Genomic DNA, 23347 nt, shown 5'->3' with positions numbered 1-23347 from the left:
TCTAAACCTGTCTTCTGTCATCTTCTGTTTCTATCCAGTACCCACCTCCCCGCCGCCCCGCTGCCATATGTCCAGTGTTCTAGCCACATGAAGCCACTTTTCATTTCTTGAACTTGCCACTTGTCTCATGACACTCTGCCTAGAAGCCTGTGTCCCTTTCTACAGTGTTTATTTATCCTCACAACCCAACTCAAATGTCACCTCCTGGGAAGCTTTCTCTGACATTTTGTGCCAACTTTTCCACCTTCTTTGATCCTTAGTATTTTTTACCTTTAGCAACACTTACCGATTACTTTGTAATCTTTGTTTCTTTGTAATTTTTAAGCAACTGTTTCTTTATAGTAGTATCTCTAGCCTCTAGCATAGTGTCTCCTGTCATTGAAACTTGAATGAATGAATGCATGTAGGCCTGTACTTTCTCTGCTCCTAAAAGAAGATGAAAATATAATTCCCTAGATCAGTTTCTTTGTCAACTCATTAAACATTTCCTGAATGCTTATTGTGCACCTGGCCTTGTACAGGGTTGTATGAATATTATGATTTAAAAAAGGTCAAAGTCCCTATCCCCATGAAACTTTGTTTACTAAAGGAGACAAAGTGACAAGTGCTCTGATATATGAGGGAAACATACAAAGCTAGGGAGAACAAAGGAGAGGTTCCTACCCCAAACTGGGGGTGGGAGTTTGCTTCTTGAATGAGATAGCACTGATTCTGAGACTTGAAGGATGAAGAAGAAGAAATTAAACAGCTTGATTAGATCTTTTTTCTCTCCTTTTCTAGAATAACTCAATCCACTTTTCGTAGCTATCTGGCCAGGTGATAAGCATTAGGGAGCACTCTGCATTGATTTTGTTCCTTATATTGGTTTTTGCTCTTTCAACAGGACTTTTCTCTCTCTCTCTCTCTCTTTTTTTTTTTTTTTTTGTGCTTTAGGTGAAAGTTTACTGCCCAGGTTAGTTTCTCATATAAAATTTATACACATGTTGTTATGTAACCCTAGCTGCAATCCCTATAACGTGACAACACACTCTCCCTTTCCACTCTGCATTTTCCACGTTTATTCAACCGGCTGCTATCCCTTTCTGCCTTCTCATCTTGCCTCTGGAGAGGAGCTGCCCATTTAGTCTCTCATTATCTACTTAAACTAAGAAGAAGCACACTTTTCATGAGTATTATTTTATGTTCTATAGTCCAGTCTAATTTTTGTCTGAAGAATTGGCTTCGGGAATAGCTCTGGGTTAACAGAGTCTGGAGGCCATGTCTTCTGGGGTTCCTCTAGTCTCAGTCAGACCATTAAGCCTGGTCTTTTTACATGAATTTGATTTCTGCACCCTACTTTTCTCCTGCTCCATCAGGGACTCTCTGTTGTGTTCCCTGTCAGGGCAGTCATTGGTGGTAGCCAGGCACCATCTAGTTCTTCTGGTCTCAGGCTGATGGAGTCTCTGGTTTATGTGGCCTTTCTGTCTCTTGGGCTAACATTTTCCTTGTTTCTTTGGTAGTCTTCATTCTCCTTTGTTCCAGGTGGGTTGAGACCAGTTGATGCTTCTTAGATGGCCACTTGCAAGCTTTTAAGACCCCAAATGCCACTCACCAAAGTGGGATGCGGAACATTTTCTTAGTAAACGTTGTTATGCCAATTGACCTAGATGTCCCCTGAAACCATGGTCCCCAGACCTCTGCCCCTGTTATTCTGTCCCTCGAAGTGTTTAGTGTCAGGAAACTTCTTAGCTTTTGGTTTAGTCCAGTTATGCTGACTTCCCTTGTATTGTGTGTTGATCTTCCCTTCACTTAAGATAATTCATACTTTTTTTTCTATTTAGTGACTTCCCCTCTCCCTCCCTCCCCACCTTCATAACCATCAAAGAATATTTTCTTCTGTTTAAGCCTTTTCTTGAGTTCTTATAATAGTGGTCTCATATAATATGTGTCCTTTTGCAACTAATTTCGATCAGCATAATGCCTTCCAGATTCATCCATGTTGTGAGATGTTTCATGGATTCATCATTGTTCTTCATGGTTGCATAGTATTCCATTGTGTGAATATACCATAATTTGTTTATCCATTCATCTGTTGATGGGCATCTAGTTTGTTTCCATCTTTTTGCTATTATAAACAGTGCTGCAGTGAACATGTGTGTGCATATATCTATTCGTGTGATGGCTCTCATTTCTCTAGGATATACTCCAAGGAGTGGGATTGCTGGATCATATGGTACTTCTTTTTCTAGCCTTTTAAGGAAGTGCCAAATCAATTTCCAAAGTGGTTGTACCATTTTACATTTCCACCAGCAGTATATAAGTGTTCCAGTCTCTCCACAACCTCTCCAACATTTATTATTTTGCATTTCTTTGGATTTAATGCTAGCCTTGTTGGGGTGAGATGGTATCTCATTGTAGTTTTGATTTGCATTTCTCTAATGGCTGATGATTGTGAGCATTTCCTCATGTATCTAGTAGCTGCATGAATGTCGTCTTTTATGAAGTGCCTGTTCATATCCTTTGCTCATTTTTTAATTGGGCTGTTTGTCTTTTTGTTATTGAGGTTTTGCAGTATCTTGTAGACTTTAGAGATTAGACACCAAATTTTTTTTCCCAGTTTGTAGGTTGCTTTTTACTCTTTTGGTGAGGTCTTTTGATGAGCCTAAGTGCTTGATTTTTAGGAGCTCCCAGTTATCTAGCTTCTCTTCTGGTGTTTGTCAATAGAATTTTTGCCAGCCAGCCAGAGTGGCACTGGGCAGCTTTAGGTACATATTTATTTCATCCTGAAGGGTACAGGCATGAGAGATGGCACCATTAGGTTACAAAATCGTCTGGGACTTTGTGAAAGAAACAGAAAACGAGCTCAGGAAAGCAGAACATTACTTTAACCACCTACTCTAATAAATGTTGCATATTATTCTAATGCAAAGTCTTGATCATTCAGTCATCATCACAAAAGCAGTTACAGATAATTGCCACCAATTTGCATCTGCAATAAAGGCCCCACAGATTATATGTGTTCTTCTGACTCAAGTTACTATTCTCTTTGAATGACACAGAACATTGTAGAAAATTAAAACAGAGAGCAGCCTTGTTGAGGACTGTGTTCATAGTGAATACATTTATATTTTCTTTTCATTAAAGTTCTCTTTCTCTTTACTCGATATAAATCTCTTGACATCATTTTTTAATGCAATGAAGAGTTCATATTCTTCTTATTGTCACTGTTATTTTATTGCCTCTCTTAGTGGATGCTTTGATTAAGTCTGTTTTATTCATTATATGAGCATTCCTGGTGATGCAGTGGCTAAGTGCTTGGCTGCTGATTGAAAGGTCAGTGGTTCAAACCCACCAGCCGCTCCACAGGACAAAGATATGGCAGTCTGCTTCAGTCAAGATTTGCAGCCTTGGAAACCCTATGGGGTAGTTCTACTCTGAGTTAGAATTGACTTGATGGCAACAGATTTTGGTTTTTATTCATTACATAGATTTTGGTGCTATTCTTAGTGCTGCTACAGCAACGGCTTTGTAAGGGAGATCCTAAGCCCCATATAACAATACACTCAGCGATAGTAATCATGGAAATTCCCAGTTTTATTTGTATGGAGTTTTTACCTGGCTAAGACTGAGCTTTTGAAATGTTACTACTAATTCAATTCCACTAGTATTTACTTCATGCCTATTATACATTCTATGTCTCCATTCATTTCCAGTATAATAGATACAGCGCATGTGATTTGATCTCCTATAATGTTCGGAAACCCCGGTGGCATAGTGGTTAAGAGCTACAGCTGCTGACAGAAAGGTCAGCAGTTCAAATCCATTAGGCGCTCCTTGGAAACTCTATGGGGCAGTTCTACTCTATCCTGTAGGGTTGCTATGAGTTGGAATTGACTCGACAGCAACAGGTTAGTTTAGTTAGTAATGATCAGATAGCTACATTTAGGAAAATGGAAATTACCTTGCCTAAGTATATATTTGGAAACCCTGGTAGCATGGTAGTTAAGAGCAGTTCGAATCCACCAGGCGTTCCTTGGAAACCCTGTGGGGCAGTTCTACTCTATCCTGGTCTCTTTGAGATGGCGATAGTTTTGTTTTTTTTTTTTTTTTTGGTTAAATATATATTTAGGATTCAGTCTCCCCATTTCTCCCTGACATTTGGGCTTCTAATATTTGACTAATTCAATTCAACAAATGCTGCAGTGCCAGATACCACAGGATTAATCCCATCTTTTTTCTTCTTTTCTTTTGGTGATTTTTATTTTTGAATAAGAAAAATACTGTGAAAGGACACTGTCTGTGTTTATCTCCACCCTTAATTCTGCTTCACATCCTGATTTTAGCTACCTATAAGGGTAAAAGAAGGCCCAAAGCTGGGGGATCAGTGTATTTCCTTAAAACAGAGAAATTTGTTTAGAAATCCTTATTGCCTTAAAAATTGAAGGGTGGGTCTGTTATTTTCTTGGCACTTCATAGACAGCTCTTTGCTGTTTGAAATATAATGTGGCTAACAAAGGCCTATAGATATTGACAAAGATAGCTTAGTGGCATTGCTTATCTGAGAAAATCTTTGAGAAAGCTAAAAATAAACTGAAAATACCAGTTAAAAACATTGGTGTATTTGAAGGCTTATCCTGTAGCTTCTTTCCTTAAAGAACTATTTGTTTTGGCTAGAAGCCGAAAGTCTTGGCATACCTGAGAAGGTTTCGCATGGTGGGGGGTGAGAGGGGTTGCTATTGTTACAGGGCGGATTATTCATATATATTTTTAACTTTTGGATCCATGCAAAGTGGCCTGAGTGCAGACCTGCTGCACATTTGCAGTCGTCTATATTGTTGGCCAGAGGAGAGATGTAGTTAATTACAGTTTCTCACTGAACCTCTGACCTTTCGGTTAGCAGCCGAGCACTTAACCCCTGTGCCACCAAACTTCTTACTGTAGCCAAACTTCTGATTGTTTGGCTTAGGCTAGCACTTGTGAACATTTCACTTGTCATGCTTTATTTGGGAGCTAAACCGCTGTCTTTCTCCCAAATATTCAGTTTTTGATAAACCCTGCTGAAATATTTGCTACATCACCATATTTCTCATTGCCATTTCTTAATTCAACTTAGCTTATGAGCTGATGGTGCACAGGGATTTAAAACTTGGTGAGCTCCTCCCAGCCTTAAGGGCAGGGATTCTCAGGGCCCAGTAACATTCTGAATTTGGGTTTATGGGAACATCTGTTGGATAATTTACCCTGTTCTCAAATAAGATGCCATAAACACAGAAGATTGTAGCATTCCCCTTCTTCAAGTTACTTGGAAAAGTGCAGGGTACTCCATCACATGAGAGGTATCCTTGCCAAAATTAAGTTTCAGCTCTCTGAGACACTCTAATAGCCTTTTGCGTAGAACTAGACTTTTAGATAAACTCCGGTGATAGTCATTTGGCTTCCTGTCACAAATCATCTCACTTTAATCTCATTTAATCTTTATAAGAGTTTCACCTTTAGTTTTAAATTAAAGTTCACTATATTGATTATCTCTGGAGGCAGTTCAAACACTGAATAAATTAAAGAAAAACAATGGAGGAGAAGAAACTCAGGGGGAGTGTAAGGGTGCATCCTAAGGCCTTCCTATTTCCTTGAATTGTAATAATAACACCAGAGCAAATAGTTTTCCCTGTAAAAAGCCACATGGTTCTAATAGTGATAACGAACACCCTTAGTGCTTGCTACTGTCAGCTCTACTTGTATTATCTCATTTAATCCTCACAATAACCCCATGAGGCAAGTACTATTATTATCTCCACTTTATGGTTGAGGAAGCTAAGTACAGGAAGGTTAGTTAAGTCATTTGTCCAAGGCCACATGGCTGGTAACCTGGGCAGTCTTGCTTTAGAATCCAAGCTCATAAGTACTAACTGACCCCACCCAGGACTAACATAATTATTAAACAATCAAAATAAATAATTTTATTAGAACCTGTCCTACAGTACCTGTCATTATATCTGAAGTGATAATGGCTAAACTTTAGAAACAGACCAGTGGCAGGATTGGTGGAGAGCCCAGACTCCAGGGTCAGACAGATGTGGCCCTATTCTTGGCTCCGTCATTTACAGTGTGACCTTAGACAAGTCACTTAACCTTCCTAAGCCTTGGTATCTTAATCTGCAAATATGAGAATAACAGTAGTATCCACTTGATAGAGTCGTTTTGAGGTTAAATGAGGTCATGCAGAAATAGCAAGTCAGAGGACAACGGTTTGGCAATGTCCCTAGAGGAGCTGACTCCTATATGAAGATGTCTGGGGAGAATGGCACAACCACTTGGAGATATGGCTAGTGGTCAGCTAGTAGCTCAAGTGACTTACTTTTGCATCCTGGCCTTTCAGTGCTTGCATTTCAGATATATCCCTTAGCAAAATCGCAAATTGCTACATACTAAGGCCATGGTGGTGCAGTAGTTAAAGTTCTTGGCTGTTAACCAAAAGGTTGGCTGTTTGAACCCACCAGCGACTCGTGGGAGAAAGATGTGGCAGTCTGCTTCCGTAGAGATTATATCTTTGGAAACCCTATGAGGTCATTATGAGTCAGAACCAATTTGACTGCAGTGGGTTTGGTTTCTTTGGCTAAGGACCTTTGGAGATGCTGTCTAATAGCCTCAGTCAGGGGAAGCTCCATCTGTACTTGCCAAAGTTTAATGTGTTTGTTTAAAGTGTTTCTCTCAGCCAATGCTTGTAACATCTTTTAAAATCTTTTGCCGCTAAAATTTATGTTGTATGAATTAGGTGTTCAGTTAAATGGTACAAATGCCTAAAACAGTTTTAGTCCCTGGTGAACATTTATTTAATATTCTTATTTCACAATTTCCACATCATTTGGTAGAGTTGATTGACTTAGGTCAGAAATGACCAATGAGAAATATATGAAATTAAAGATTTAACCGTCTTGGCAATATTCCTGAAGAAAAAAGTATACTATCTTGAGTAAAGAAGATCAATAAAAATGGCCTTAATAACATATTTATCTTTCCTTACTCCATAAAAGGATTTGAGGGTGCAACATTATATGTTGAATTGAAAGCCACCTACCTGTTATTTTGTGCCTGTACTTCTAATAATAATTTTTCCAAAATAATTATTTTGAAAAGTTATGAAAACAGTTAAAGCTAAATTAGTTAGAAAAATAGGTATTTTTGAATGCTTAATGATTCCTTAAAATTAATCCGTGTGACATGGGGAATTGGGTATTCATTTCTAAGACGTCAGAACTAATAAATATTTGCAGAATCACCTGTTCAAAAATTGATTGCCTTGAGTTTGTCTTGATTGACATAATGCATCTTATAAAACTTTAGGTAGGGCCCTTTAATACTGTTCTTTGAAGTTGAAGTGTGTAAAAATACAGGTAGTCCCCTATGTTCTGTTCTAACAACTTCATCATAAGTTGGTTCTGACATAAGTTGGTTACCTCTTTTTTTTCCATTATTATTGCCTTTTATTATCACTATCTTTATAAATCTGACATGTATTTGTCTTTGGAGGTTGGAAACATTACATATAAATTTACAGCTTCAACATCGGTGATCCCTGCTTCTTCGGTTATACACACATTATGTAAGCCAAAAAAAAAAAGAGAGAGTTTTAAGTGCAGTTTGTTGTAACTCAAAAACATCCTAAGTTGGGGACTGTCTGTATTATTAAAAAGAGCCTAACATTTCCTCAAAGGAGTTTTCAAAACTGTTTCCCTAGTGGAAAATTTAATCGATGAAGTTCCAGGATTTTCAGAATATGTTGTTGTAGATTAACAGTTCTACTGTACATTGTGGGCAAGGGTTGGGCAGTCTGGGCCTCAGGCCTATATCTCACTTACTGTGCAGTTTAGGGAAATTATCTAGCTTATCTATGCTTTACTTTTTCCTTCTGTAAAAAAGGCCTACTACATAAAAAAGAAAAATTTTTTTTTTTACTACATGCTCCTCACTAATTTATGTTAAGGACATAGATGACTTGAGCTTTGAGCCCCTGTGTAACCAAACCATACCAAATCCATTACCGTCGAGTCAATTCCAACTCACAGTGACCCTTGTAGGACAAGGTGGAACTGCCACATAGGGTTTCCAGGGATCGACTGGAGGATTCAAACTGCTGACCTTTGGGTTAGCAGCTGAACTCTTAACCACTGTCCTACCTGTGCTCCCAGACCCTGTATGAGAAATCAAGTTATTGCTACCATAAAAGCTGATGCTACTTTTAATAACAATAAAAATTTTATTAATATTAATTTATTAATTATTTTCATTAATATTAAAATTTTATTTTAATAACAATAGTACCATCATTATCAGATTTTAGATTCTGGGAAGAGGAGGTAACTAGTAGGTTATGAATTAGTAATTTACATATTTTGAATGCCCTAGGATTGAGGATTCTACATTATTTTTTTATTTTAGGGAAAAAAACATTTTAAGAGTTAAGTAAGTTGGATTTAGAATGATATTCTCTTCTATGTGATTAAAAGCCCTCTTGGGTTTCTTTGAGAATTAAGTTCTATTTTTCCTTGAAAACTGTGACAAAGGGAAAATCTGTGATTCTCTGAGAATGTTTATTCTTTCTATAGAATGTCAGGTAGTGGGTTCAATGTCCTTTTTATTTTTCCACCAAGACTGTAACTCCTCTATGTCATAAGTCGTATCTTTTTTCATAACCCAGGGCCTAGTGCAGGGATGAATACCTAATAGTCACTCAATATATGTTTAACCTAACTGTTCTATGAGTGATGGGGAGGGCGTTCTGGAGGAGTAACTGAATATGAAAAAACACAAAATAAGTGTGACTGTGACTGAAGGTTTTAGTAGGGGATAGTGAGAGGGAAGGCTGAAAAGAAGATTGGGGCCAGGCTTTAGAAATCCTTGATGGTAGTAAGCATTCTCTTCTATGTTGTCTCCTACACAGAAACTTGTAATCATCCCATTATGACAAAGGAGGAAATCTCTTCTGCAGACTTTGGGAACTAAACAAGTGCTATTCCAATATTTAAGGAGCCCTGGTGGTGCAGTGGTAAGCACTTGGCTGCTAAACAAAAGGTTGGCAGTTTGAACCCACCAGCCACTCCACGGGAGAAAGATGTGGCAGTCTGCTTCTGTAAAAGATTATAGCCTTGGAAACTGTATGGGACAGTTCGACTCTTTCCTATAGGGTCACTGTGAGTTGGAATTGACTCTATGGCAATGGGTATTCCAATATTTGCTGCTTCTCTTTCTCTTCAGTTGCATTCTTGCATGCATGCTGAGGTGTGGTGAACATTTGTGTCCGCAGTTGTGGATAGAGGCTCTATTGTGAACTGCTGAAAATGGAAGCCATCGTGTGACACAAGTTCATTGTCTCAGGGGCATATAACCTATTAATGATATTAGCAAGCCCTTGATGGAGTCCCAGTCAACTTTCAGTGCTTCCAAAGAGCCTGAGTTAAAGGAAGATGGAAAATTCTATTTGGAGTAAAATATTAAATCTGATTTGAAATATGGTATTTACTCCTCAAAAGCACAAATAAGATAAGAATCTGAGCGTCATGGGATAAACTTTTATCCGCTAGAGACCTGAGTTCCATTTCTTGACGTAAATCATCATATTTTAATATGTTTGGCATTTACATCCTTTACCCATATCACTAACCCATCAGACAGCCTGGTATTTATGAGGTATGTTCCCTGGAGTGATTACAGACTAAGGGGGGTTTTATAGTACAGATAAGAGCAGGGGAACAAAACAGCAAAGAAGAAATAATGTAGCTATGACCTAATTTGGAAACCCTGGTGGTATAGTGGTTAAGTGCTATGGCTGCTAACCAAAGGGTCGGCAGTTCGAATCCACCAGGCGCTCCTTGGAAACTCTATGGGGCAGTTCTACTCTGTCCTATAGGGTCTCTATGAGTCAGAATTGACTCGACGGCACTGGGTTTGCTTTTTTTTTTTTGTCCATATTTGGTAGCTAGATTACTACCCCTTCAGTTATTTCTTACAAGAAAATTACACCTGTCCTGTACCCTTAATTTAAAAGGTAGAGCTAATGAAGACATTTATATGTATTTCTTTATAACATATTTTCTCTCACTGAGAACACTTTCTATATGTTAAAATAACCTAGATCCTCATTTCTAAGTTTCAGAGACAGTTAAAGAAAACTGAATACAAAACACATATATGACACACATGTTAACAATGATTTTTTTCTAATTATAGTTCTTTAATAAAAAATAGTTCTTTAATAAACTAAACTTTTTAGAAGCCATAAAAGCATATTATATTTCATAATGTTTGCTGCACCCCCTGCTGGCTCTATAATCAAGCAGCATCTTTAGATACTGTTCAGTGAGTACTTTGGGTATACACACTGTCCCTCTTTGGAGTTATTGTTGTTTAGGAATAATTTCATTTGCATCTGATATATAATAGAATTGAAATTTGCTTTTGTAACTTATCAGTTGATGTTTGAACAGTGCTTATCCTTCCATGCAGTTTAATAATGTATTTGTTGGAGACAAAATATTTTTCAGAAACTTTTTACTAATATTTTGAATGAAACCTAGTGGGAAGAAGTATGTCTTAAAACATGCCCATTTTACCATCAATAATGCTACCATGAGAATCCTTGTATATAAATCTGTATCTTTATTATATGCTAAATATTAACCCTGTAATATTCATGTAGCTTCAAGAAGAGCGCTTTTAACTTTGAAAGAGATTCCCTAAGAAGGGAGCTGGGGTGAGGTGGTCCTAGAGTTAGAAAAGCCACAGGGACAGGGATCATGGCTCTTGACTCTCCAGTGTGTTTCAATCCATGATCTGGAGTCAATGCCTTTAAGGGGCCTTATGTGTGGAGAAAAAATGATGATTTAAGGAAGCATCATTTTCTAGTCAGTGCCAGGTGAAACAGCCATTTGCAATCACTGAATCTTAGTTTCTTAAGAACAAAATTCAGAGATATTGAACTAACTGAGCAAAGATAATTTCCTAAATGGCAAACTTAGGACAATTTAGGGCCATTGTTTATAAATACTGAGTAAATTTTAAGTGGAATTCTGTCCTAATTTAAAGTTAAGTTTATCTTTTTGTGATTTGATATTGCCTATTTTCTCCGAGCCATTTATAAGTTATTGTATTAATTTATTTTATGTTTGCTTACTGTGTCTTGGCTTCTTGCTTTGTTTTGTTTTGATATACCCAAATAGGCTGCTGGGGTGAGTTAGCTTGATTATTGGAGCCTTTGAAGCTGTAATGTCCTCTCACCAGATGGCTGGAGCTGTTACCAGGTATATGAGCTTAGGAGTCCATCAGTTTTCTTGCATGGATTCAGGTCAGGTGTCCAGGTAGTTGGTTACCAACTATGTGGTCCAGGCTTTCACATATGGTCTTAGAGGAGCGGTTGTGATTGGTGTCTGCACAGGTTTCTGGTTGCAGTAGAAGGGTCACACTCTGAGCAAGGCAGGGGGCTAACAACCGTCCCTGAGTGTCTGTAAGGAAGGTGTGCCTCTGTTGTTCTCTAGAGCGCACAGGTGGGTGGGCTCTGCAGCCGTGCCATAGGCACCCAGTGCTTTTAACTGTAAGGACTGAGAGGCATCACTTATCCTTGGACCCCTGTCTCGGGTGGCTAAGTGGCATGCGTGGAGCCACCAGTCCTTAGGCCCCTGATGTGAGTAGGTGAGGACCCTGCTTAATAGAGTAGTGTCAAACGTCAAGAACGCGCCTCTCCACTGCACAGCTGAAACAGTTAAAGTCAGACCTCAAGCACATACACCTTTGCGCTGTAACAACAAAGGCCTAGCTACTGAAATGGGGCCACAGGAGTCCCTGCAGGGGTGAAAGGCATTCAAAGTTCACAGACCATTTGTGCCAGGACAGGACCCTCTTCTTCCCTAAGTTTCCAGCACTGGGTAGCCAGCAGATTATTTTTCCCCCATTTGTTAATTTGTTCTCCAAGGCTGGGAGAATGGCTCAGGACACGCAGCAGGACTTATCTCAGGCCCAGGGAAATCAACTGTCACTGAAGCTGGCTTGGGGCCTAGGGCAGAGGGAGGAGGGATCAGATAAATGGGAAAGAGTTCTTTTAGCAGGGGTGTTTTTAGATCCACGCAGTAAGTTAGATGCAAGCACTTAACGTCTGCCGAGAGAGCTGTTCTCCACTGATTCCTGAGGCATGAGTAGATTCTACCACTCTCTGTCTGTGGCTGAGAAAACTGCATCCAGCATGCTACCGCCAGCACACTGTGGTCGTGCCAGGGGATCGGGGCTGGGGGCGCCGGTTCCCACCAAGTCAAGTCCAGCAACTTCTGAACTGTCTCTCCCTCCCCTTGCCACTCAGTCTGATTTCTTAACTTTGCTTTTGATGTTCAGGGTTCCTAGCTTGTCATATATATAATCGATGCACTTGTTTTTTCGAGTCTTTGTTGTTAGAGGGACCACCGGAGTGCCTGACTGCTCCACCATCTTGGCCCTGCCTCCTTAAGTTTGTCTTTTTAAAATAAAAACATGTCTCCTTGTTCTGTATACATCTTTCATTTGTTATCTTTACAAATATTTATTGAGAGTACACATAGTGCTCTCCATTATCACATTGTATTTTAATTGATGATTTACTTGCTTTTTTCCCTCACTGGGCACTCAAATTAGTGCTCATTTGATGGATGGGCATTGAACGTACAGGAGAAGAGAATCCTAACAAACCCCTCATCTTTTGATTTCTACAATAAGGGATTACTTTTGTGTGATTATGCTTTGGGTATGTTTTTGGCTGACTACTCGCATGGATGATTTGAGTACTGTTAACTGATTTTATATTCTAATATAAAATAAAACCTTAGTCTTCCAAAGAAATGTGTATCCGTGGAAAGTGTTAATCATAGGCTGTATTAAAGGAATAGTAGCTTATTAGTCACAAGCATACTATAGCACAGTTTTTAAGCTAATGATTGAAGTTTTTAAGTTAAAGTCCTGTGGTCTTTGTATAATAAGGACATACAATCAATTAGTGCATACTTACATTCTGATATTAGTATGATGATTAGTAAATTATGTCTGTGTATGTGGACAATGTTAAAATGCTTTAAAACAATTTATAGTATTTCTCCCTACATTAATGCTAATATTCTTAATTTTCTTAATACTCCCTTTCTCTAATGCAAAAGTAATCTGGGCTCTGCTGAATTATCACAAAATCAGTATTTGTATAGACCCTAATTAAGAGTCTAAGGGTCTTCACATATTATGCTCTAGAGCTTAAGTTTAACTTATCTTGTATGAAATTATTTTAAGAATGCATTTGGAGTACCCACACAACTATGGCCAGTTGATTTTTGATAAGGTTGTCAGGTCCATTCAGTGGGGAAAGAATAGTCTCTTCAGTAAATAGTGTTGGGACAACTGGATTTCCCATGCATAACAATGAAGCTGGACTCCTACGTATACAGAAACTAACTCAAAGTGGATCAATGACCTAAATATAAGAGCTAGAACTATCAAACTCTTAGAAGAAAACAAGGAGTAAATCTTCAGGACCTTGGATTTAGCCATGGATTCTTAGGTATGACACCAAAAGCATGAGCAACAAAAGGAAAAACAGATAAATTGGAATTTGTCAAATTAAAAACTTTGATGTTTCAAAGAACATTGTCAAAAAAAAAGTGAAAAGACAACCCACAGAATGGGAGAAAATATTTGGAAATCGTATATCACATAAGGGATTAATAAAAAAAAAAAAACCAAACCCACTGCTGTCAAGTCAATTCCAACTCATAGTGGCCCTATATATCCAGAATAAATAAAGAAATCCTATGTCGTGGATTGAATTGTGTCCCCTCAAAATATGTGTCAACTTGATTAGGCCATGATTCCCAGAATTATGTGCTTGTCCTCCATTTTGTGATTGTAATTTTATGTTAAAGAGGATTATGGTGGGATTTTAACACTCTTACTAAGGTCATATCCCTGATCCAAAGTAAAGGAAGTTTCCCTGGGGTGTGGCCTGTACAACCTTTTATCTTACAAAAGCTGAAAGAAATGGGAAGGGAGCAGAGCGGGGGAAGAGGGAAGACCTCATACCACTAAGAAAGAAGCACTAGGAGAAGAGCGCATCCTTTGGACCCAGGGTTCCTGCACAGAGAAGCTCCTAGTCCAGGGGAAAATTGACGAGTAGGACCTTCCTTCAGAGCCAACAGAGAGAGCAAGCCTTCCCCAGAAGCTGATGCCCTGAATTTGGACTTGTAGCCTACTAGACTGTGAGAGAATAAATTTCTCTTTGTTAAAGCCATCCACTTGTGATATTTGTTACAGCAGCACTGGATGACTAAGACATCCTATAATCAAAGACAAAAGGACAACCCAATAGAAAAATGAGCTAACAACTTGAATAGACATTTCATCAAAGAAGTTATACAAATGGCCCATAAGTGCATGAAAACATGCTGAACATCACTGGTCATTAAACTAAAAAACTCATTGCTGTCGAGTTAATTCTGACTTACAGCCAGCCTATAGGACAAAGTAGAACTGCCCCATGGGGTTTCCAAGGAGCAGCTGGTAGATTTGAATTGCCAGCCTTTTTGTTAGCAGCCCAGCTTTTAACCACTGTGCCACCAGGGTGCTAATTATAGTCATCAGGGAAATGTAAATCAAAACTGCAGTGAAATACCACTTCACACCCACATGGCTTAACAGAAAAACAGAAAATAACAAATGTTGGCTAAGGTGTGAATAAATTGGAGCCCTCATCCACTGCTGGTGGAAACTTCAAATGGTGATGCTGCTGGCATTACCATATCAGCAGTTCCACTCCTGGGTATGTATAAAAAACAAACTGGTTTTGCTTCTACCTAAACCTTTACCTTCTAGCTGTTATTTCAGAAATAAACTCATAAAATCTGTCAGACCTCCTGAAATGACCACAGAAGTTAGGAACTAGCTGATTTTGGCATGTATGTTGATTTAGCAAATGAGGAAACTCAGGCCCAGAGAGATTAGGTGGAACTTTTTACAAGCCCTGGTGTCTAAGCCACATTTCCTGACTAACCACCCAGAGATCTTCTACGTGGGGTGAAGAATAAAATTATCTTATCAAATGGCCAGGAAGGGTGTTTTGCTGAGTTAATTAACTTTTAGGGTTTCTGAACTTATGTGTAACATTTTCATGTTTCTCTTTGTTGCAGAATGCAAAGTATGGCGAAATCCACTAAATTTGTTTAGAGGTGCTGAATATAATCGGTAAGTATTTTGACAGCTTGGAAAACAAATAGATCTGGTTCAGAGAGCAAAGACAGCAGCAAATGTTTTTGCCGGTTCATTTAGAGGCCATTGCAACAGTCTGTTTAGTTCTTCCGTTTTTTGATACTATCCTCAAATGTTTTGGTATTTCTGTTTTATACATACATTATCATTGGCATTGAGATAATGAACAAAAATGTACATTTTTAGAATTTTTCTATTACACTTACTCTTTTCAAAGAATCAAAACATTTTGAAACTTGCTTGGAACATGGTTATAAAAATGTCACAGAAGTTATGTTGGAATTTAATTTAGCAAAATAATTAGGCAAATCAGAATTGTCATAGTTTCTTGAGAAACATCTATTTATAGTACTAATTACAGAAGGTTTTCATTATCTGGTGCTAGTAAATTTTTAAGACAGAAATTTAGGGAGAAATGCCTCCTTTTTTCCTCCTGAGATACTTCCTGAAGGGAAAATAGGATGATTTAAAAATATATATATATGCATTTTGTATCCTTTAGCAAAACTGTTTTAGTACATAGTTAATGGTTTATTTTTCAATTCCTATGCAGCTTAATATTTTGTTGGTCTTCTTCTCTTAAAAGTGTTCAACCGTTTTATTTCCCTTCCCTAGGTACACTTGGGTGACAGGACGAGAGCCTCTGACTTACTATGACATGAATCTCTCTGCCCAGGACCACCAGACATTCTTTACTTGTGACTCCGACCATATGCGTCCTGCAGATGCAAGTATGGAAACTTCAGATAGTGGCTGAGTGGGAGGCTTTTGTTTGTTTGTTTAACTATCAGAGTTTCCACTTTTAGAATATCTGTCTTATAAAAAGCTCAATGAATAAAATAGTAAATTGGAGGTTGACTGGTACAGTGGTTAACAGCTTGACTGCTAACCAGAAAGGTCAACAGTTTGAATACACCAGCCGCTCCTTGGAAACCATGTGGAACAGTTCTTTCTACTCTGTTCTGTAGGGTCACAATAAGTCGGAATCAACTCGACGGCAATGGGTTTGGTTTTTTGTTTTGGTTTATTCTATAAAAACCTCAATAAATAAAATATTAAATTGGAGATTGACTAGTAACACCCAGAATTCGGCTCCTTAAAGGCTTTATCACAATGAAGTATCAGACCTCCTGAAAAAAGTTCACTCATTATAATTTTTAAGTGGGATTTTTAAAAAATGCATGATTTGAATTTACATATTAAAGAAACATGGCTGAGGCTGCCCCTCCGTCGCCCCTCACCTACCTGGTCGCGGAGTCTTAGGAACGCCATGGCGGTCGCCGCTGCGCCCACTCCAGCCTCCGCCGACGCCCCGGCCCGCCGCTCCCACGCCGGTGGCCTCAGCAGCTGCCAGGGGCCGGCGGGTCGGCGGCCGGCTGAGCTGAGGAGTCCGCGGGCAGGGGGCGGCACCGCCTCCCGGGCCGCCCGCAGCCACCGAGAGAATCGGAGAGTATTTTCTCTACAACATTTGGCATAGTCTTGGTGGGATTCGGTGATGTCTTCCGCAGTGGACCAGGAGGAGCTGAAAAGCCAGAGTCAGGCACTGACAAGCTCCTGCTTTCTCGGACCCCTTGGGACCTGTCCAGACGCAGTCTTCCTACCACTTGTTTGCCAGCCTTTACTGTGGTGGCTTTCATGTTGCTGTGATGCTGGAAGCTATGCTACCACCAATATTTCGAATACCAGCAGGGACACCCATGGTGGACAGGTTTCAGCGGAGCTTCCAGACTAAGACAGACTGTTAAGAAGGACATGATGACTTCTAAAAAAAACTGGCCAATGAAAACCTTGTGAATAGCAGCGAAACATTTGTCTGATATAGTGCTAGAAGACAAGCCCCTCATTTTGGAAGGCACTCAAAAGACAACTGGGGCAGAGCTGCCTCCGTAAAGCAGAGTAGACCTTAATGACTCGGATGGAGTCAAGCTTTCAGGATCTTCGTACGCTGATGTGGCAAGACTCAAAATGAGAAGAAACAGCTGTAAATATCCATTAATAATCAGAATGTGGAAAGTACATAGTATAAATCTAGGAAAACTGGAAGTCTTCAACAATGAAATAGAACACGTAAAGACTGATATTCTAGGCATTAGTGAGCTACAAATGGACTGGAATTGGTTATTTTGAATCAGACAATCATATGGCCTACTCTGCTGGAAATGATAGACTGAAGAGGAGTGGTATCACATTCATTGTCAAAAAAAACATTTCATGAAGAGAAACCCGATAACTGGGAGCTCCTAAAAATCAAACACCTATGCTCATCTAAAGACTTCACCAAAAGAGTAAAAAGACCACCTACAGACTGGGAAAGAATTTTCAGCTATGACATCTCAGACCAGCGCCTGATCTCTAAAATCTACATGATTCTGTCAAAACTCAACCACAAAAAGACAAACAACCCAATCAAGAAGTGGGCAAAGGATATGAATACACATTTCACTAAAGAAGATATTCAGGCAGCCAACAGATACATGAGAAAATGCTCTCCATCATTAGCCATTAGAGAAATGCAAATTAAAACTACGATGAGATTCCATCTCACACCAACAAGGCTGGCATTAATCCAAAAAACACAAAATAATAAATGTTGGAGAGGCTGCGGACAGATTGGAACCCTTATACACTGCTGGTGGGAATGTAAAATGGTACAACCACTTTGGAAATCTATCTGGCATTATCTTATACAGTTAGAAATAGAACTACCATACAACCCAGAAATCCCTTCACACAAACAGATATATGCACAGCCGTGTTTATTGCAGCTCTGTTTACAACAGCAAAAAGCTGGAAGCAACCAAGGTGTCCATCAACGGATGAATGGGTAAATAAATTGTGGTATATTCACACAATGGAATACTACGCATCGATAAAGAACAGTGACAAATCTGTGAAACATTTCATAACATGGAGGAACCTGGAAGGCATTATGCTGAGCAAAATTAGTCAGAGGCAAAAGGACAAATATTGTATAAGACCACTATTATAAGATCTTGAGAAATACTAAAAACTGAGAAGAACACATACTTTTGTGGTTACGAGGCGGGGAGGGAGGGAGGGAGAGGGTTTTTTATTGATTAATCAGTAGATAAGAACTGCTTTAGGTGAAGGGAAAGACAACACTCAATACATGGAAGGTCAGCTCAATTGGACTGGACCAAAAGCAAAGAAGTGTCCGGGATAAAATGAATGCTTCAAAGGTCAGCGGAGCAGGGGCGGGTGTCTGGGGAACATGGTTTGAGGGGACTTCTAAGTCAATTGGCAAAATAATTCTATTATGAAAACATTCTGCATCCCACTTTGAAATGTGGCGTCTGGGGTCTTAAATGCTAAAAAGCCGCCATCTAAGATGCATCAATTGGTCTCAACCCACCTGGAGCAAAGGAAAATGAAGAACACCAAGGTCACACGACAACTAGGAGCCCAAGAGACAGAAAGGGCCACATGAACCAGAGACCTACATCATCCTGAGACCAGGAGAACTAGTTGGTGTCCGGCCACAATCGATGACTGCCCTGACAGGGAGCACAACAGAGAACTTCTGAGCGAGCAGGAGATCAGTGGGTTGCAGACCCCAAATTCTCATAAAAAGACCATACTTAATGGTCTGACTGCGACTAGAGGAATCCCGGCGGCCATGCTCCCCAGACCTTCTGTCGGCACAGGACAGGAACCATCCCCAAAGACAACTCATCAGACATGAAAGGGAGTGGTCAGCGGGTGGGAGAGAGATGCTGATGAAGAGTGAGCTAATTATATGAGGTGGACACTTGAGAGTGTGTTGGCAGCTCTTGTCTGGAGGAGAGATGGGAGGATAGAGAGAGAGGGAAGCTGGCAAAATTGTCACGAAAGGAGAGACTGAAAGGGCTGACTCAATAGGGGAAGAGCAGGTGGGAGTACGGAGTAAGATGTATGTAAACATATATGTGACAGACTGATTGGCTTTGTAAACGTTCACTTGAAGCTTAATAAAAGTTAAAAAAAAAAGAAACATGGCTGAGATAGAAGAAAGAGTCTTGTCTCAGTGATAATATTCTAGTTAGAAATGGGGATTCAGTGAATTAAAATGATTATTGAATATATTTTAGTGTGATTTATATGCCTAAATACAGGTTCACAAGGAGCCCTGGTGGTGCAACAGATAAGCACTTGGGTGTTAACTGAAAGGTTGACAGTTCAAACCCACCCAGCAACTCTGAGGGAGAAAGACCTGGCAATCTGCTCCCATAAAGATTACAGCCTAGAAAACCATCTGGGGCAGTTCTACTGTGTCACTCGGGGTTGCTCTGAGCCGAAAATTAACTGGACAGCACCTAACAACAACATATAGGTTGAGTAGCATTGAATAGGGATATGGCGTCAGCTGGTGAAGGCCATATTTGTTTCCGTCCTAACAGAGACCCTGGTTACCATTTCTTAGAGCCTTTCTTTTCACACTGCTCAAGTTCCAAATAACCCTTCTGATACTTTTATAGTATCAAAATTATGCAAAGTAAATAGCTAAACAAATCTTTTTTAAAAAGGAATATCTATAAATTCTTATGAAGCTGATTTATAAAATCTGAATTTATAAAACATATTAAATAAGGAGATTGATACTCATTTTTAAAAGGTACTCTTTGCCGTTGTAGAAAACCATAGTACAATAAATATTCTAAGCAACTGAGCTTCCCATGATTTGTTCAGAAACTGATACACAAAACCTGGGTCTGCAGGTACATTCTGGGAGCAGGAACACAGGTTAAGCAAAAGCCTCAAGCATTTTTTTTCTGACCCAGCTCATAATTCTTCAAGGGGTTTCAAAATGGTGTAATATGTAGAGCCTGCAGCAAGTGCTCAGGAAAATGACAGATAGTAGTGATGCTCTGTCTAAATGGAAGGAAGTTAGAGATTAGTAGCAATGTCATCTCAAAAATGTGTAAAATTATGCTGAATGAAATAACCCCTTGGCGTTGAATCAATTTGGACTCGTAGTGACCCTGTAAGACAGGGTAGAACTTCCTCATAGAGTTTCCAAGGAGCACCTGGTGGGTTCGAACTGCCAAGCTTTTGGTTAGCAGCCATAAGCACTTAACCACTATGCCATCAGGGTTTCCAAGTGAAATAAGTCCATCACAAAAGGACAAATATTTTGTGTTCCCACTTATGTGAACTATCTAGAATAGGCAAAAAAGTTTATTAGTGGTTATCAAGGGCAGGAGGGAGGGGAAATGGGAAACTTATTGCCTAGTGGACACTGAGCTTCTCTTAAGGGTGGTGGAAAAATTTGGAAATGGATAATGGTGATGGTTGAACAACATGGTAAACATTACGTCACTGAATTATACATGTGAAAAATGTTGAAATGGCAAATGTTCTGTGTTTTTTATATATATATATATACACACACACTCCGATTAAAAAGAAAAAGAAAAAATATATGTTCTCTAACAGCAAATGCACTTTAATGAGCAAAAGAAATATAAAAGCTCTGTTAGAGTGCCTTTTCTTTCCTTGGTTTTTTAGTTTTTGATTTAATTCTATCGTTTTACGAGCACAGAATTTTTATATTAGCAATTGAAGAACAGTGGAATAGCAAATTAGGATATATTTGTGTGTCTTTGGAGATTGGCGTTGACCCTCTTCATAAGTGAAATATTCTCTTGTAAATCAAGCTGAAAGCTATTAATTTAGCTGTCATCCTGCCATTGAGTCTTCCTCATGATGTGTGATGACTGAAATGCTTTTTTCTCTTTTTCTAAAATAGTAATGCAGAAAGCCTGGCGAGAGAGAAACCCCCAAGCTAGGATTTCTGCAGCTCATGAAGCCTTGGAAATAAATGAGTAAGTGGGGGAAATCTTGCTTTTAAAAAGAAAGTCTCATCCTTTGCTGAATGTGTTCAGTTGCAACTCAAACTTGAGGATTATTTTGGGGAGTATTACTTTATTATTATTATTGTTTTTATGAAGGACAGCTGTGTGGAAGTGGTTTTAGTCATTTTAGAGAGCAATTCAGTGGCTTTGCTGTGACCCTAAATTAAACCCTTCAAGGGCTGTCCCTGGGATATTGTGAGGACGTAAAATAAATACAGCTCCTTACATATCTAAAACATTTTGACAGAGAAATTTTTCCAGATGTAGAATGCTCATCTGTGCCATCAAGTTTTCTACGTAGAACCTCCGCTAGTGGGAGAAATATAATAAAGACAGGAGGTAAAAAAGAAAAGAAACCCTAACGTTTTCAAAATATTTCAAAATCAAGACAAAGATAAGAGAAAATACTGTCTTTACTATTGTTGAACTTCCTCTAGCTTCCCAAGGAAGGCTAGGAAATGAGAAAGATTCTTAAAATTGGAGTCATAAAAACTCAGGGTTGGCAGGGACCTTAAAGGTCATTTCGCTCAAGCACCCATCTGGTGCTTGAATCACCTCCCCAAAATCCCTGCCAAGTGGTCATTGTTAAACTATTTTACGAGAAAAAAGAAAAGATTCACTTGAGGGTTGGAAACCCTGTCATTGTAACCTGTTGATCAGTTTGGTTTCTGATCTATCATGCAACATATTTATTTTCCAGTTTCTTGTCACCTAAAAATTTGACATGCCTGCCTTCTGTATGTCATCCATATTTCTGATAAACAACATCAGGGCCAGAGAGAGACACCTGTGACATGACATATAGAAGCTACCCTCTAGGCTCATGTCCTCATGAATCACCATCCTTTGGTATTGTTCAGCCAGTTACTCAGCCACCCAGTTACATTGTGATTCAGCCTGTATTTCTCCATTTTGATCTTGAGAATGTCAGTTGTAGCTATGGATCTTTAATGTATAGTGGCTCTGTTAGAGTCAATTAAGCTAACACAGCCTGATTTGCTTATTCTTAGTGAGTTTAAGCTGGCTTCTAGTGATCACTACTTTCTTTTCAAAGTGGTTCCATTTAATAATCCATTAGAGTATCTTTCCAAATCACTGTTCTATAGTTTGGGAAGTTCTGCCTTCTTCCCCATTTTGAATATTTATGCTACATTTGTCATCTCATCTTTTGGTACCTCTTTACTCTTCATGATTCCTCAACTATCCACAGAGCAATTCTGTGACCTGTCTGGAAGGTCTGTTGGTTTCCTGGGATCTAATTTGCCCATCCCATTTTTACTAATTCATTTAGAATAGATCAGTCAATTGCTATCTTACATCTTTCTACCCATTTTAGAGTTTGATTTCTTCTCTCCTGTTCCATCTGATGATCCTTTTCCTTGATGGAGAAGTCAGGAACAAAATAGTAGTTAGAGGTTTGCTTTCTGTTTATCACGCACTGCTATTAACTATAAACCGTCCTCATTTTGATGTCATTCTTGTGGTGTTTGTCTTTTTTTGCTTATTTGTTTTTGTGGTGGTCTTGGAGAAAAGGGAGGTGGTGCTGGGGTCTTAAATGCAATTTATAAACAGGGACTAGATGGTTGTCTTTAGCATTATGTTTTATTTCATTTTGCAAGTTCAGCTAATTGAAAACTTCAGCTCCCCTGACACTACTGTATAAGTTCATTCCACCCTCTTACAGTCCTTCATTACATGCCCTTCTTTTCATCTTTTCTACATGTCCTTTAAAACCGTCACCTTGTGAGAGATCTCTGGGCAGCCATACTGGTTCCTCTTTTCTTCCTTAGAAGCTCATTTGTTACTGCAGTTACAAATACACATTTGGAAACTGCCCAACCCTCTTAAACCATTTTTTCTTCTGAATCTCATGCCATTGAATCATGCCTCTTTTCTTCAAATTTCTGAAGTCCACTTTCCCCTCTTTGATTACCCTGAACTCCAGAATCACATAGTAACTCTCTGAATGTTCCTATCAATTTTCATTTCACCAACTATTTTTTTCTTCAGAATTAGGTCCAGAGTTGAAGTTCCCCTAATTGCTTCCTCTACCATCTGGGAGATAAAATTGTTACCAAAGTAAGTCAAGGACCCGTCTCGTGCCCTACTTCTAACCAAACGAGACTTCTAGCTGATGTCTGGATGGTTGACTCCCCCATCACCATACTTTCTTGCTTCCATATGTATATTGTGTTGTGACAAGGATGCATCATCTATGTCTTCCATTGAGCTTAGCAGTCTGTTCAGTATTCTCC

General features: G+C 39.1%; 1 protein-coding gene across 10 annotated transcripts in view; it reads left to right on the top strand.

The window, feature by feature from the left end:
- Nucleotides 1-23347, top strand: part of ST7 (suppression of tumorigenicity 7) — a 323008-nt gene that overhangs the window by 183858 nt on the left and 115803 nt on the right. For 8 of the 10 annotated variants that reach the window (XM_049894435.1, XM_049894433.1, XM_049894439.1 and 5 more), the window contains exons 4-7: nucleotides 15162-15216; nucleotides 15856-15971; nucleotides 20987-21062; nucleotides 23103-23171. In XM_049894435.1, the coding sequence (XP_049750392.1) occupies nucleotides 15162-15216; nucleotides 15856-15971; nucleotides 20987-21062; nucleotides 23103-23171 (316 nt within the window). The remainder of the gene's footprint in view (nucleotides 1-15161; nucleotides 15217-15855; nucleotides 15972-20986; nucleotides 21063-23102; nucleotides 23172-23347) is intronic. The other 2 variants (XM_049894436.1, XM_049894434.1) reach the window with 1 other exon arrangement.

Source organism: Elephas maximus, chromosome 8 (assembly GCF_024166365.1).
Source record: "Elephas maximus indicus isolate mEleMax1 chromosome 8, mEleMax1 primary haplotype, whole genome shotgun sequence".
NCBI lineage: Eukaryota > Metazoa > Chordata > Mammalia > Proboscidea > Elephantidae > Elephas > Elephas maximus.
Note: the sequence above shows the minus strand (reverse complement) of the source record. Positions and strands in the feature narration are given on the sequence as shown.